General features: G+C 45.8%; 1 protein-coding gene across 7 annotated transcripts in view; it reads right to left on the bottom strand.

The window, feature by feature from the left end:
* Window positions 1–16,107, bottom strand: part of CEP250 (centrosomal protein 250) — a 51,514-nt gene that overhangs the window by 18,951 nt on the left and 16,456 nt on the right. For all 7 annotated transcript variants that reach the window (XM_042980512.1, XM_042980514.1, XM_007073622.3 and 4 more), the window contains 11 exons: window positions 15,842–16,003; window positions 14,891–15,069; window positions 14,209–14,391; window positions 12,312–12,456; window positions 11,337–11,483; window positions 10,395–10,625; window positions 8,659–8,852; window positions 8,309–8,436; window positions 7,909–8,078; window positions 1,545–1,712; window positions 1,012–1,146 (listed from right to left, as the gene is read on the bottom strand). In XM_042980512.1, coding sequence (XP_042836446.1) covers window positions 1,012–1,146; window positions 1,545–1,712; window positions 7,909–8,078; window positions 8,309–8,436; window positions 8,659–8,852; window positions 10,395–10,625; window positions 11,337–11,483; window positions 12,312–12,456; window positions 14,209–14,391; window positions 14,891–15,069; window positions 15,842–16,003 — 1,842 coding nt within the window. The remainder of the gene's footprint in view (window positions 1–1,011; window positions 1,147–1,544; window positions 1,713–7,908; window positions 8,079–8,308; window positions 8,437–8,658; window positions 8,853–10,394; window positions 10,626–11,336; window positions 11,484–12,311; window positions 12,457–14,208; window positions 14,392–14,890; window positions 15,070–15,841; window positions 16,004–16,107) is intronic.

The following is a 16,107-nucleotide window of genomic DNA, read 5'->3' on the forward strand; positions in this document are numbered from 1 at the left end:
TCTGTGCCACAGCCCTTATGGTGGCTATTTCCTCTGCTTAAACAGTTCTTCAAATAGCTGGCTTCTCTCTTTTTTTAAAGGGCTTTACTGAGGACCACCTGGGTGGCTCAGTCGGTTAAGCGCCCAACTTTGCTCAGGTCATGATCTCAGTCTGTGAGTTCGAGCCCCGCGTCGGGCTCTGTGCTGACAACTCGGAGCCCGGAGCGTGCTTCGGATTCCGTGTCTCCCTCTCTCTCTGACCCTCGCTTGCTCATGCTCTGTCTCTCTCTCTCTCTCAAAAATAAGTAAACGTTAAAAAAATTTAAAAAAATAAAGGACTTTACTAAGATATAGGTCATATACCGTACAATTCACCCATTTAAGCCTGCAATTCGATGGTTTTCAGTATATTCACAGAGTTGTACAACTATCACCACAATCCATTTTAGAACATTTTTATCATCCCAGAAAGCAAGACTGTACCCTCCCTAACCCCATCCCTACTTCCAACCACTCATCTGCTCTCTGACTCTGTACACTTGCTTATCCTGGACACTTCCTACAAATGGAATCATACACTGTGTGGCCTCTTGTGACTGGCTTCTTACATGAAGCACAATGCTTTCAGGATTCATCCCTACTGTTACATGTCATTGGCTCTTTCTAACCTTCATGTCTCAGCTCAAATGTCGCTTTCTCAGTGAACACCCCGACCACCTTGTGCAAAGTGGCCTCCTTTGACTCACTCTCAATGATTTCACCCTATCCATTTCCTTTACGGCACTTATCATAATCTGTAATTGTCTCCTTTATTCTGTGTCTGCTTGTTTTCATCCACTCTATGCGAGTGAATGTGAGCTCGTTGAGGGCAGGGACCGTGTCTGCCATTTCACTGCTGTGCTTCACCTTTATGTTTGTCATGTGACAGCACCTAGCCCAGGACCTGGTGCAAAGAGGCAACAGAGAACTGGCCAATGTTGAAGGAGCACATCAATACCGCCTTTCCTCTCTGCCCAGGACCACCCTCCATACCTGCTCCTTTAACTTCTGAACCTTCATGTCCTGCCTCAGCCGTTCCAGTTGTTGGCTGGCTTCTGCCAGCTCCTTCTGCGTCTGCAGCAGTGTCTCCAGGAGGGACACCCTCTCCTTCTCAGTTTCGAGCTGCATCTGTGGATAGGCAGGAGGGCAAGGGCTTGCTGCATCAGGGGTGACCATGCTCACCCTCTAGGCCACAGACACAGCCCAGCTGCTCAAGGGTTCTTCCAGAATGTGGGGTGGGGGCTGAGGGCCGAAGAAGATCTGGACCCACTGGTTAAGAACCAGGAAGTACAAAGATTGTCACTGGTTTGCAAGCTGACAGGATGTGGTGAACATCAGCCCTCCCTCAGGAAGTGTGGCATACTGTCGGCCCCACAGCTAATAGCGCCGGTCACCCCTTCTCACTAAGCAGCAAAGTGGGCATGTACGTCTCTTCTGGAAGCCCCCCTGCAGCAATACTCCTGGGAGTGGAAAAGGAAGTGGTCGGAGGTAGGGGGATCACAGCTCCCATCTCCCCAGCTTCCCACCTGGCAGAGGGCGCTCTCTGCCTCCGCCCTCTCTTCCTCCCTCTGTGTCCGGATGGCCTCGGTTTCTGCCTGCTGTTCCGTCAGCCTCATTTCCAGCTCCATTTTCTCCCTCTCTAGGCTCTCCAGAGCCTTTCCCAGTTCCTGCTGGTGCCGGGAGCGCTCTTTCTCCTGGTCGTGTGAAGGACTCACGGTTAGAACCCAGTGGGTAAGGACAGGAGGCAAAAGGAGGGCTGGAGCAGAGAAGGTCTCAGCTGGGTGTCCTTGGTACCTCTCTCAGCCTGTCTCCCCATCGACAAAGTGAGGTTGCTAACTCTTGGCTTATCTGTCTCACCAAATTTTATGAGAACCAAATAAGAGTTGTAAAAAATCAAATGATAAAATACCCAAGAAAGCATTTTCTAAAGTGCAATTGTCCCTAACATAGGTTACAGATATGTTATTTTCAAGCAACCACACCACTTATGGTTGACAGTTGTAACAATGAACTGAGTGGCAGATTGGTTCTCTGCTGCCCACTCTGCCCTGTCCAAGGTGGTAGAGTTAGCCTCCCAAAAAGTCAGGCTGAGCCTAGCTAGGATGTCTCCTGTTATACAAGGGCATGAGGACAGAGCATCCTGGTCCTGCCGGAGGTCAGCCAGTGACCAAAGCCTTCCCCAATCCCCCAGACTAACCCGGCACCCTCTCTTAGCTTCTCAGGATAGTTGGTGAAGGGCTCTAGAGCCAGGCTGCCTGGGTTACAGTCTTTATTTAATCCAACACCACTAGTGAGTGACCTGGGTTAATTTCAATCTCATCTCTGTTACTCAGTTTCCTCATCTATAAAAATGGGCATAACAATTTGGGTTGCTTTAAGGACTGAGATAAGTCACGTACAGCACTTTAGATGGTGGAAAGCCATCTTTTATCACCTTTTATCACCTTACTTAACACCTTTTATCATTAGCATTAAGAGAGAAGTTCCCTGCACCTTTCCTTTAAAATATTTACAAGCTCTCAAGGTGCTGGCTGGCTCAATTGGTAGAGCATGCAACTCTCAACCTCAGGGTCGTGAGTTCAAGCCCCATGTTGGGCATGTAGCCTACTAAAAATAAATTAATAAAAATATTTACAAATTTTTGCTCGAATTATGCATTCATTTAATGGGAATGCCTCTAGGGTTTCACCCCTTTCCAACATCATCTTGTACAGCTTCCCCCTCATTGGCCACACTGACCTCCTTTCAGGACCTTGAGCACACTACACACTCTCATACCTTTAAGGCCCTTCTTTCCTCATGCTTTCCTGCTCCTTAGAACACCCCTGCCTGCCTCCCACACCATTGTTCCTCACAGCTTAACTAATGCTTCCCCGGAGAGGCCTTCCCAGACCACACACTCGAAACAGTTCTGTTGCTCTTATAACTTGCTGTTTTAAGTTGCTATTGCTCTTGCTGTTGCCCCCTTGCTGTTGCTCTTATAACACCCAGTTCTTATTCTTCACGGATCTTCCATAATAACTTACACGCTCACATATTAACTTGTTTAATACTTGTCTTCTCCTTTGAGGTTTTAAGCTCCATAAGGAGAACCACGTCTACTTTGCTCTTCACCGTCTCCTCAACACCCCCCACACAGTAAACACTCAACATTGCACGAATGAATCACATGTCAGTTGCTGGACTGTTAAGATGCCTAAGAATAGCAATCCATAAAGCCACAGTTATCAAACAGCTACGAACATCAAATCATTCCCTCTGATTTAAAAAGCCAGCTGTGAAAATATGAGAAAGATGAATTTTAATAGTAGTAAGCGTTTAAAAAAAAAAACTGGCCTATTCACTCAATTTGATTAGAAGTGTGTTATAGCTACCAAAAGAGCCAATTCCATGATGTCCAGGAAGTAACAGGCTAGGGTTGCCAGTTAGGTTGTGGATCAGAATATTCTGCACATTGGGTCATGAGTAACGTGTAACATGTCTAGAGGAAAGCAAGCATGTTGGTGAGGTATTTCAAGCAAACCTAAGATGTGATTTGTTTCACGTAATAGATTTTGGCTTGACATAAGGAATAATTTTTCAATAACTAGATCTACCTAGAAATGAATGGGCAGCCATTGGTGGAATACAACAGAAGCTAAGTGACCATATGAAAGGGATATTGCAGGAATGACCACAGCATAAATGGTTAAGAGATGGTTAATTCCTGTTCTACTGCTTATTAGCCATGTGACCTTGAGTGATTTCTCTACATCTCAATTTCCTCACTAGCTAGTAGTAGGTAGGCTATCTGAAATAATGTAAATAGCACTTAGCAAGGCATGTGGCATGGGGAAGTGGTTGATGAGTGTCCACTATCACTACAATTAAAGGGGGTACATGCACTAGGTGAAAGAATGAAGACTAGAGCCCCTAAGAGTTTTTCCAATTGTTAGGATTCCAGGAGAAGGCAGTCATAGTTAAAACTAACAGACTCTCAGGGGTGCCTGGCTGGCTGAGTTGGTAGAGCATGTGACTCTTGATCTCGGGGTTGTGAGTTCAACCCCCCACATTAGGTGTAGAGCTTACAATCAATCAATCAATCAATCAAACTAACAGACCCCCAAGAGTTATGAGAGTAGTCAACCTTTTCAATCAGTAGGGAGATCATAAAGTCAGATGATCAGAATTCAGGGGGATTGTCTGAATGTGAGGAAAGGAAAAAATGGAACACGCCCTCCCATGACTCAGGTATGGCCATGAGATGGTCAATCCTTCCAGAGAAGCCTAGATTATGTCAGGTAGTTACTCATTATTTTGGAACTTTATTGCATCTTTCACTTGGAGGATTTTCCCGGGGTGATATGCCTAATTCTTGCTGGGGAAAGTGCCTTCTGGACACTGTTCAATGAATAATTAAATTACTTACTTTAGGCATATAATTTCAAAACAAGCAAACTTCTAGCTACCATTTTACCAACAAGTCTGCCTTGTAATAACAGTCAAATCACAAATACACACAAAGCACAAATCAACTTCTATTTTCAGAGACCTGAAAAACAAGATTTCTGAACCTTCCAGCTGCAAAATGGCAAAAAATACTGATAAAATATTAAATATATGTTGTGGGTTTTTTTGCAATGTTTATTTATTTATTTTGAGAGAGACAGAGACAGTGCAAACAGGGAAAGGGCAGAGAGAGAGGGAGAGAGAATCCCAAGCAGGCCTTGGCCATCAGCATAGAGCCCAATGCAGGGCTTGATCTCAGGAACCATGACATCATGACCCGAGTTGAAACCAAGAGTCAGACACTTAACTGACTGAGTCACCCAGATGCCCCAGTGTATGTTTTAATGTATAAGTGAGCCAGCAGGAAAATGAAAATTTCACAGGAGTCAAAATCAAAGCAAGACTTGTGCTTTATAAATGGTAAATGAGTACAGACTGGCTTTCCACTGGAGGTATCTGCTATATCTAATAACTGAAATTCATTTTAAGGCTACGTGGGAAAAAGAAAACAGAAGACGGGGTGGGGAGTCCAATAGAAGACTCCCACATAAAACTGGACCTTCAAAGGGCTAATCAGGGGTCAATAAACTATGGCACATGAGCAAAATCTGGCCAGCCTCCTGTTGCTGTATGGCCTGTGAACTAACAGTGGTTTTAATACTTTTAATGGTTGAAAAGGGAAAGAAAAAAAAAAAAAAAAAGAGAGAGAGAGAGATTTTTGTGACATGTGAAAATTATGTGAAATTAAAATTTCAGTGTCCACACTTAAAGTTTTATCTGAACACAGACATGCTCATTTGTTTACATGGTATCTCTGGCTACTTTTGTACTACAATAGCAGAGGTGAATAATTACGACAGAGACCATAAGGTCCACAAAACCTAATATGTGGCCCTTTACAAAAAAACCTTGCCTATCCCTGAGCTATAGTACTCTCAGTAGAAGGATAAACTTGAGAGAGAAGAAGGAAAGAGAGAAATGGGGAAGAGAAAGGGACAGAAAGTAGGGGGAGAGAAAACAAAACAAAAAAAATCCCACAGAAGGAAATAGCAAGAACATTTATTTGCTTCAACTTTTACACAGGATTAAAAAAAAAAATCTCCATTGAGAAGTCAACCACAACCTGGTCTTCATGTGGGCATAGGGCTTGAATGTGACCCCAAATACTTTCAACCGAAATTTTATTTCACTTCATTTTAAAATTTTATTTTGAGATGGTTCTGGGATGATAGAACCTTTAATCCAACACTATTAGTACAAGTGACCTCAGTTAATTTCTATCATATTTCTGTGCCTCAGTTTCCTCATCTATAAAAATGGGGATAACAACAGTGTCCTCCTCTTCTGCTAGGAAATTCCTAACAGAAGCAAAAGCAAATTCTCTGAAGAAAAACTCTTCCGCCTTAGGCCAAAAGGATTCCCACAGAAAAATTTCTAAAGAATGTGAGCTCAGAGTCAAGAATCATAAAACACAGGAGTGAGAACCAATGGAAAAAACATGTAGCAGAGTCAGGCTCGAAAAGATTTTATTTTTATTTTATTTTTAATTTTTTAAAATTAATTTATTTTATTTAATTTTGAGAGAGAGAGAGCAAGTGCATGAGCAGGGGAGGAGCAGAGAGAGAGAGAGAATCCCAAGAAGACTCCACACTATCAGTGCAGAACTTGATGTGGAGCTTGATCCCACTAACCATGAAATCATGACCTGAGCTGAAATCAGGAGGTAGGCGCTTAACCGAATGAGTCACTCAGGAGCCCCTGCCCGAAATGACTTTAGTTATTGGTGTTATTAAATAGCATAAAAATATGTTTCATGTGTTTAAAGAATAAAAGAGTGGATGAAAATATAAATTAAGGAAAGAAACTAAAATATGACCAAGAAGATTTGAAAAAAAAAAAAAACTGAATAGAATGTCTAGAAATAAAAAAATTTAATAAGTGAAATATAAAACTTGGTGAATAGACTACATAGCAGATTAGACACAGCTGAAAGGGAGTTAGTGAGTAGAAGACAGATCTGAAAAATCATCTACAATACAGTATAGAAAAAGAAAAATGAATGTAGAAAATGTAATAGTCAAGATACATGGAAAATACAGTAAGAAGGTCTGACAAACAACTAATCAGGGTCTTCTCGACACAAACAATAGAATAATGCATATGCTGAGAGAAAATAACTATCATCCTAGAATTTTATACCCAATGAAACTATCTTTCAAGAATAAAAGTAAAATAGAAATATTTTCAGACAATTAATTACCAACAGACCCTCACCAAAGAAATTCTATTTCAAGGAGGAAAATAAATCCAAATAGAATGTCTGATATGCAAGAAGGGATGATGAATGAAAATCATTTGTAATTTTTTCAGTGTATCTAAACAAATATTCATGGTTGAAAACAAGTCAAAATAATTTGTGGTGTTAACAAACTAGTTAAAACAAAACACATTGAATAAAACAGTACATAGGTTGGGAGGAGTGAATGCAGTCCATACTGATTAACTTATGATTTTAGTAAGTATGTATTTTTTAAAATTTTTTAATGTTTTTGTTTTTTAATTTATTTTTGACAAAGAGAGAGAGCATGAGCAGGGGAGAGGCAGAGAGAGAGACAGAAACACAGAATCTGAAGTAGGCTCCAGGCTCTGAGCTGTCAGCACAGAGCCCGATGAGGGGCTCGAAATCGTGAACCACAAGATTATGACCTGAGCCGAAGTCAGCTGCTTAACCGACTGACCCACCCAGGCGCCCCTATTAAGTACGTATTTTTAAATATTAAAGGAAACAACTAAAATTTTTTTAAAAATAGAGAACAGACCACCCAAAGTAGTAGAGAGAGAAAAAGAACCCAGAAAAGAATACAACTTAATCATCCAATTGAACTCCCTAAAAGAAGTTAAGAAAGGTGACCTCCCTGCCCCAAAAGGTATAAAAAGGCAGGAAAAATAGCATCAGATAGTAGAAATAAATCCAAATATACCTATAGTCACAATAAAAGCAAATAGACTAAGTTATATAATTAAAAGATAAAAGAAATACAGTTCTGAATTAGACAAGAAGGGGTCCAAGGCATTCCTCTGCTCCCTTTACATCCTGGGGCCAGTATAACAATCCTAAATCCCAGGATCCATGTTTAATTCTCTGTACATACTCAAACAACAACAATAATAGTTAACACAAATATAGAGCTTACTACATACATGTCAAGAATTGTTCTTAGTGTTTTTCATATATTGCTCAATTACTAGCTAGAAGCTGGATTTTACACCATGGGACCAGGCTAGTCCTGCTCAGATTTCACTTATAAGCAGCAATATCTGTCCCAAGAGTCAGTGGGTGGAGCACTCACTGAAGGGAGGCCACATCTGCCTCTCCTGTCCCCAGCCACATCCATGACCTACCCATTTCTCCTGGAGCCGGTTCACCTCCTCCTCATGGGCTGACTTCTGCTGCTGCAGGGCAGTGTGCCCCTCTTGCTCAGCCTGGGCCAGCTGTCTGGCTGCGTTCTCCCGCTCCTGCTCTGTCCGGCTCCGTTCAGTGTCCAGTTCCAGCTTCAGGCACCTCACTTCCCCTAAGATGCCAGGGACAGGTATCTCTCACTGGGCCTCTGCCCTCTTCCCCTCTCCCTTCTCCCCAGATCTCATAAACAACTTCCGTCCAGGAAGCCCTGAGCCTGGCTGGAGGAGGACCTCTGAGCTTCCCATTTGCTTCCAGGCTTTCAAGATCTCCATGGAATGAAGAGTCCCCATCCCAGCTGCGGGGACTGGGGTGGGGTGGGGGGGAGGAGAGGAGGGGTCTCACCTTGAATTACTTCCTTGGCTCGAGTGACAGTTTGAATCTGGACCTCCAGCTGTCCCTTGGTGACCTCTATCAGAGAATTTTGTTGTTGGGCCTCGAACAGATTGCTCTCCAGTTGCTCCTTGGCTGAGCTGTCAGGTTCAGGAATAAGGAAGAGTTCTTACCCATCCAGCCCCTTAACCTTCCTTAAGAGGAGTTGGATTCTAAGTACTGACTACCCAGAGAAATTAGGCGGCAATTACAAATTCATAACTCATTTAGGACCCGTTTACTTTGGGCAGGGAGCTTAGGTTGGCTACTCCTTGCCTTGCAGAACTCTCTCTGTCCTTGGCTGAACTGCGTGTGGGCCCTACCTGAGCCCTAGTAGTTGTTCAGAGAGGTCCTGCCGGTCTCGCTCCACAGCCTGCAGCCGCACCTCTAGGCCTGCTCTCTCCCGTACTAGGGCCTCCTTCTCCTGCACTTCCCGAGCAAGCACTTCGTCCTGTCGCTTCATCTCCTGATGCAGCTGCTCCAGCTGAGCGAAGGCTGCCTCCTGCTGATGGTGAGCCTGAGAGGGAGAAATCCGGGAGATTACAGGGCAGAGGCAGGATCCCCTGGGGCTGCTATCACCAGGTTGGGGCATTGGCCCTTCAGAGACTCTGGACCCAGCTCTGTGAGTCCTGAGCATTGCCCACTCGTATAAGTGGCATTTATCTACTTCCCTCATCAACCTGTAGAACTCCCAGCCCAGGAAGCATGTTCTCCTTTGTGCAAGACCCGGGGTTAGGGCTGCAAGAGAACTACCTCTAAGGAGCTTTTAGTCTTTAGAATTAAAACATGTATATCATCAGGAAGAAAGCAATCAGTCTCTGAGAAAGGGATTCTGGGAAGGAAAATTTGTATCATTTTAGGGCAGTGAGAAGTTTGGTAGAGGCAAAAGATGATCTTTGAGCTGTGTCATTGGTTCAGAAAAAATTTACTGAGCCGCTGCTATGTACTGGACATTGTGCTAAAAGATGGAGGAATAGGGGCGCCTGGGTGGCTCAGTCGGTTAGGCATCGACTTCAACTCAGGTCACGATCTCGCGTCCGTGAGTTCGAGCCCCGTGTCGGGCTCTGGGCTGATGGCTCAGAGCCTGGAGCCTGCTTCCGATTCTGTGTCTCCCTCTCTCTCTGCCCCTCCCCCGTTCATGCTCTGTCTCTCTCTGTCTCAAAAATAAATAAACGTTAAAAAAAAAAATTAAAAAAATAAAATAAAATAAAATAAAATAAAAGATGGAGGAATAAAAACAACTAAGACACAGCCTTGCCTTCAAGGAGCTTTTGGTCTAATGCTGGAGACTGTAAACGGATAATTATAATACAGTGAGGAGGCTGTGGCGGCTGGAACATGCAGGAGATACTGTTAGAGCATCCAGGAAAAGGCATCTAATTCAAACTGGAAAGTGTGAAGTAGTAAGGAATCTGAAGGATTCTTATGGGAATTGTTTAAAAAAAAATCTTTTTTAACGTTTATTTATTATTGAGAGACAAAGAGACACAGAGTGTGAGCAGGGGAGGGGTAGAGAGAGGGAAGACACAGAATCTGAAGTAGGTTCCAGGCTCTGAGCTGTCAGCACAGAGCCTGACGTGGGGCTTGAATTCATGAACTGTGCGATCACTATCTGAGCCGAAGTCAGTCGCCTAACCAACTGAGCCACCCAGGCACCCCTGGGAATTGTTTTAAAAAAAAGGAAGGTATGGGGTGCCTGGGTGGCTCAGTCGGTTAAGCGTCCGACTTCGGCTCAGGTCATGATCTCGCAGTCCGTGAGTTCGAGCCCCGCATCGGGCTCTGTGCTGACAGCTCAGAGCCTGGAGCGTGTTTCAGATTCTGTGTCTCCCTCTCTCTCTCTCACCCTCCCCTGTTCATGCTCTGTCTCTCTCTGTCTCAAAAGTAATAAAAATAAAAGGTTAAAAAAAAAAAAAAGGGAAGATGTACCTGAAACCAGTAACACTGGTCACTTTTCGGAAGTAAGACCTTTTCACTTCCTGAATCATTTCTGTCGAGTTTTCATTTTCTACATTGAGTACGTGTGGTATCTTAATGGGATGTATCAGTTTTGTGTTCTCACCTCGCTTAATTTCTCTTGAATTTCTTCCTTCTCTTCCTGGATGCCCCTGAGATCTGCCCGCAGCTCAGCCCCAGTCTCCTCTGCTTTCTGCAGCTGAACCTCCAGGTGAGTGTTCTTCTCCTGCAGGGCGTCCCTACTCCTCTCGGCTTCTGCCAGGCCCAACTGCAAAGTGCTTCTTGCCTGCTCAGCTGCTTCCATTCTGCTGCACATAGATTGGTTCTCCTGTTCCAACTACTGGTCAAAAGGGGAAAGGCATCAAAGACAAATGGTTACAGTTTATAGACCAAGTGCTAAGACGGAAGTCCAAGTAAGACATGAATCTATGACTCATAGGAGAAACACAGGAGGGCTTGTAAGAGAGGGGGACTATGCATTCATTTGGTCTGGTGCCTGTTTTCCAGGTACTAGATGGGTTGATGCTGGGGATGGAGATTAAAAAGGCAAAACCCTACTCTTAAAGAATTCAGAATAAAGGGCATCTGGAACATTTCTAGGGCTCAAGGGAATAGGAGCAGTGAAGAGACATGTTAACTTTGCAACCTATAAGAAACACACTCTTTGAGATGCAGGCTCTTCAGCAGATCCTTTTCTCGAGATTGCTATTATCTCACACAATGGGATTAAAAACTGAGTCTTCCTTCCAGAGGACACAGGCCATCTTCCCAGCCCTGGAGATTTTACCCTCCAGCCCAAAGGTGGTTCTGCTGTAGGTGTGGGAGCAGACTGTTTTTAACGGCTAAGCCCAGGCCTTATAGTCTTTGCTGCCCTCTGTTCCGTCAATGTTCCTTTTGCTCATTTTAGGACCACATTTGGGAACTGATCCATCTTGCACTGATCCATTAAGGACTCTTCCCTGTCATGGGCATGAGCTTTACCAGTCACTGGCTTGCCTTCTGTCAGGGCCCAGCCCTTACTCTGTGGATCAGAGAAATCTGTGCTCACCTGGAGAAGCTGCTGGTTCAGTCCAACTTTATCTAAGGCCAAAGCCTCATTTAAGGCACTGAGCTTTGCAGCTGCAGCCCGAAGGTCGGCGACCTCTGCCTTCAGGCTGTTCTCAGAACTAGACAGCTCCGCAACACACCGTTCTGCCTAAAAACAAAGAGAGTTAAAGGGTTTCCGTGTTCACGTTTTCCCACCACGGTGAACAGCTCACATCCCCAACAATTGCTGCCGTCCTTGTACAGAGATCAGTTAACGCTCCAATCCTTCCCTTACATTTGAAACAAGTTTTCCCTTCATTCATTCACTCCTTTGTTCATTCGTTGAGAAGTGAGAGAGGAGCTCATAGTACAGAGGCACAGACATCAGGATGTAGAAACAACTATCGCTGTGATGACTTCATACACAATGTCAGCACACAGTGCTCTGGAAACTCAAAAAAAAAAAAAAAGGCATTCATTGAGGTTGGGGGAGCCAAAGTGCTTGGTAGGAGAGCTGGCGATTAAGTTGGGTATTGAGAGGCGAGAAGCGGTTTGTGGTGAGAGAGAGAGGAAAGAAGCAGTCCGTGGGAAGTGAAGAGTACGTGGGAAGCAGCAGAGTCATGAAAATGCATGGCGAAACTGAAGATGTGGCAGGACTCCAGGTATATGGGGAGTCAGGACAGGTTATAGACAGAGGAGGAAGCCAGAAGGCAAAGGGCTTTGAATGTGGCACCAAGCAGCTGGGAAGCCACTGAATGGTTACAGGAAGGAGACTGATGTAACCAGATTTATACTTTTGAAAAGCATTCTAACTCCAGTGTAGAGTACACTGGGAGGGACAGAACCCAAAAGCAGAGACTAGTAAGTGATGCAGGAAATATGAAGGGTCGAGGCTTGAAGGGTGAACAATGAGGCAGGCCGTATGGCCTTTGCCTAGAAACATAACTTTCCAAGCCACCCACACCACCCAGCAAGTGAGGGGTGGAGGCCCACGCACCCTGGCCAGTGCCGCGGTCACTTCTGTTTGCTCTTGCCTCAGCAGCTCCCTTTCCAGGTGACTGGACTCCAAGGCTTCCCGAAGTGTGATCAGCTCACTGAGTGATTCGGACTGTTTGGCTTCCAGGCCTGCCAGCGTCTCCTGACTACAATGGAAAGAGAGGAGGCTGGGGGCCATCTCAGGGAGTGGTCACACCCCAGAAGGGAACAGGAGTGTAATTACCTTTGCCAAGCAAAAGAATGAAGCTCTCTAAAAACTGATATGACCTCCATGACATATACAGTGAAAAAGGCAAGAAATTGGGAGAAATAAGAATATATACATATATTTGCATAAAGTAGCTGGAAAGATAAAGAGAAAGCAATTAATTATTTTTTTTTTTGAGGGGAGAAGGGGCACAGGGGGAGAGAGAGAGAATCTTAAGCAGACACCATGCCCAGCGCAGAGCCTGATGTGGGGCTCTAACCCACAAACCGTGAGATCATGACTTAAGGTGAAATCAAGAGGATGCTTAACCAACTGAGCCACCCAGGCACCCCAAGAGAGCAATCTAAATGGGAAGGAAGGGAAATGGGATGGATGAAGCAGAGAGGTGTATCTCTGTGTTTGTCTTTTTAAGTAGCTTTGACTTTCAGATCGTTATAAATATTTTTTTAAATTTTTTTAATGTTTATTCATTTTTGAAAGAGAGAGAGAGAGAGAAGAATGAGTGGGGAAGGGCAGAGAGAGAGAGGGAGACACAGAATCCAAAGCAGGCTCCAGGCTCTGAGCTGTCAGCACAGAGCCCGATGTGGAGCTTGAACCCACAGACTGTGAGATCATGACCTGAGCTGAAGTTGGCTGCTTAACCAACTGAGCCACCCAGGCGCCCCCAGATCGTTATAAATATTGATAAACGTATTATCGATTCACACTAATTAAATTTAAAAACAATCATCTTTGTGGGTTGTCTTTTCTCCTCCTTGATACAGGGGAGACCATTACTTGCACGAGTCATGACCCTTACAGAAGTCCTGTCATGCCTACTGGCTGCAAGGAGCTAGGGCACAGGAGAGGAGGGGGATACATATGCCAAAAGTGTAACTGTACCTGTACCTGTAACTGGCACCAGTTACTGAAGACATACCACATGCCAGGCTCTATGCCAGCATTTTGCAAAACAGCATTCTAATCTCCCTGTGATCCTTCAAGGTAAATGCTATCATCTCCATCTTACAAATAAAGTAATCTGCCCAAGTGGCAGGACCATAATTTAAACTACACTTTTGCCAGCTCGAAAGTCCTTGCTTTCTCTATGACGTTATATAGGGGAATTTACAGATTAGCTGGTCTCTTGACTCTGGAATTCCCTTCCTAGACCAACTCATTTCCCATGACTTCCCAGAATTAAGTCCTACCCCTCACCCAGCCCAGCCCACCTTGAACATCTTTGCTGATCTGCCCCTTTCGCCCCTCTCCCACTCTCCACAATCAAAACATGTCAAGGCCCAGCTCAAAGGCCACCATCTCCTCCATGAAACTTTCAATTGTTAACTCTCACTCCCATGCTCCCAGAGGACCCAGCCTGAAGCTCTGTCTCATTCATACTTCATCTGGCCTCATGCACAGTTTGCTATTTACTTGTCTGTTTTCCCCCAGTAGACCACAAACTGCTTGAGATCAGTGCTTGTGTCTTATTTCCTTCTGTATCCCCCGCAGCCCTTATGGGTGCTCAGAAAAGCCTGGGTGAACTTTCTGTATTCATCTTTCTGCAAAAGAAGGAGCGGGAAGCTAATGTGAGCCCACTGCACGCCAGGCTGTGATTCACTCCACTTCCTAAGAGATGGGGGTGGGGTGGAGGAGGGTGTGGAACGGAAGGGAAAATCAAGCCCTAGGAAGGAGGGGACCGGTCACTCACAGGCGCTTCCTTTCACGGACAGCCAGGTGCAGCTCTTCCTGCTGTTCCTCCTTCTCGCCCTGAGCAGAGTCCCCCTGCAGCTGAAGCTCCATGTTGGTCCTTCGCAGTCGCCACGCCTCCTGCTCCAGTACCTCCAGCTGCTGCTGCAGCTCCTCCCTGGTCTTCTGCAGGAGCTCTCGCTCCCTAGAACATGGAGTCCAGAGAGGAGCAGAAACCTTGGAACCTCAAATCCTTCCCGGAAGCAGACGTCACAGGGTCAAAGGACAGAGGTGTCTGTTTCCTTTAAAAACCTCATCTTCCAGGGCACCTGGGTGGCTCAGTCGGTTAAGCGTCCGACTTCGGCTCAGGTCATGATATCACGGTCCGTGGGTTCGAGCCGCACGTCAGGCTTTGCACTAATGGCGCGGAGCCTGCTTCGGATTCTTTGATTCCCTCTCTCTCTGCTCCTCCCTCACTCACATTCTCTCTCTCTCTCTCTCTCTCAACAATAAATAAACATAAAAAAAAAAAAACCCTCATCTTTCCTTTTAGGCGGGAAACTGTTGTTTGTTTGTTTTTGTCATCACAAAGATCCAAAACTGAGTGAGCAGGAATAAGCAGAACACAAAGCAAGACAGCCCAGAACTGTGTGACCGCAGAGTCACTTCGGGGGGAGGGGTGGGATGAACAGCCCCCTGCTTACTTGCTGAGAGACTCCACCTCTCCCTGGAGGTCCGTGGTCTGCCCTGCCAGAGTGTCACGTTCCCCGGTGAGTTTCTGCAGCCTCTGTCTCAAGGCCTTGACCTCCTCCTCCCACTGATCATGCTGCCTCCGCAAGGAGCTCACAGCTTCCTGACAGCCAGAAAGCTGCTGCCTCAGGTCCTGGGGAGGGAGAGTGACAGAAGTGAGATGGTGAGCAAGAGGAAAGAGCAAAGGAGGGGCGTCAGGGGCCTGAGAGTGGGGCTGGGCGAGGGGGCTGAGGGTGGTACAGGGGTAAGCTAAGAATAGAGATCTGGCTGGTCAAGGGGCGCCTGGGTGGCTCAGTCGGTTGGCTCAGGTCATGATCTCACGGTTCATGAGTTCGAGCCCCGCATCAAGCTCACTGCTGTCAGTACAGAGTCCGCTTTGGATTTTCTGTCTCCCTCTCTCCGCCCCCCTCTGCTCCTGCTCTCACTCTCAAAAATAAATACACATTTAAAAAAAGAAAAAAGAGATGTGGCCAGTTTTAGCCAGTCGAGAAGACAGAGGATCAAAGATTACTGGGCTTCTGTGGTTCCCAGAGTCTCAGAGTCCATCATCTTCACATGTGAATTGGGGGAGTGGGGGCAGTCATGGAGATAGTTTAGTGTGGCTGGGACCATCAGAGCTGGGGAACACTTACCCACGGTCTCCCAGGGCTCCAGTTGTGTACCTTTGTGTAATGCTATACAAAAGTTGCGTGCAAAGTGAAACGCACAGAAAATGGTGCCCGTTACCCACAAGTACAACTGGGCAGACACTGAGAGCTTCTAAAGAGCACTTTGGGGGTATTGACCAAACACCTCATGACTAGTCAACATAGTGAAAGGGCCAGTCCAGGCCAGGAGGGTGCCTGGGGCACAAATCAATTTAGACACCCAGTCCTGTGGCTGAGGAGGAATGGTGGGGCTCTCACCTGCACAGCCTGGCGTCTTCGAGTCACCACTGAACGCACCAGAGTAAGAGCCTTGCCTGGGTCCTGGGAATCAAACTGGGAGGAGTCGCCACTAGGGTCCAACTCCAAGGAGCTCTCGTGACCACAGCCTGGGGTCATACCGTCCCCTTCTTCCACCATGACCTGAAACCCACCACAGCACAGTCACCACCCTGCCGACCAAGGCCTAGAGTCCACACAGAAGACGTGATACTACAGGCTGGGCCAACCTGATGTTTTCCTTCTCA

This window comes from Panthera tigris, chromosome A3, assembly GCF_018350195.1.
Source record: "Panthera tigris isolate Pti1 chromosome A3, P.tigris_Pti1_mat1.1, whole genome shotgun sequence".
Classification (NCBI taxonomy): domain Eukaryota; kingdom Metazoa; phylum Chordata; class Mammalia; order Carnivora; family Felidae; genus Panthera; species Panthera tigris.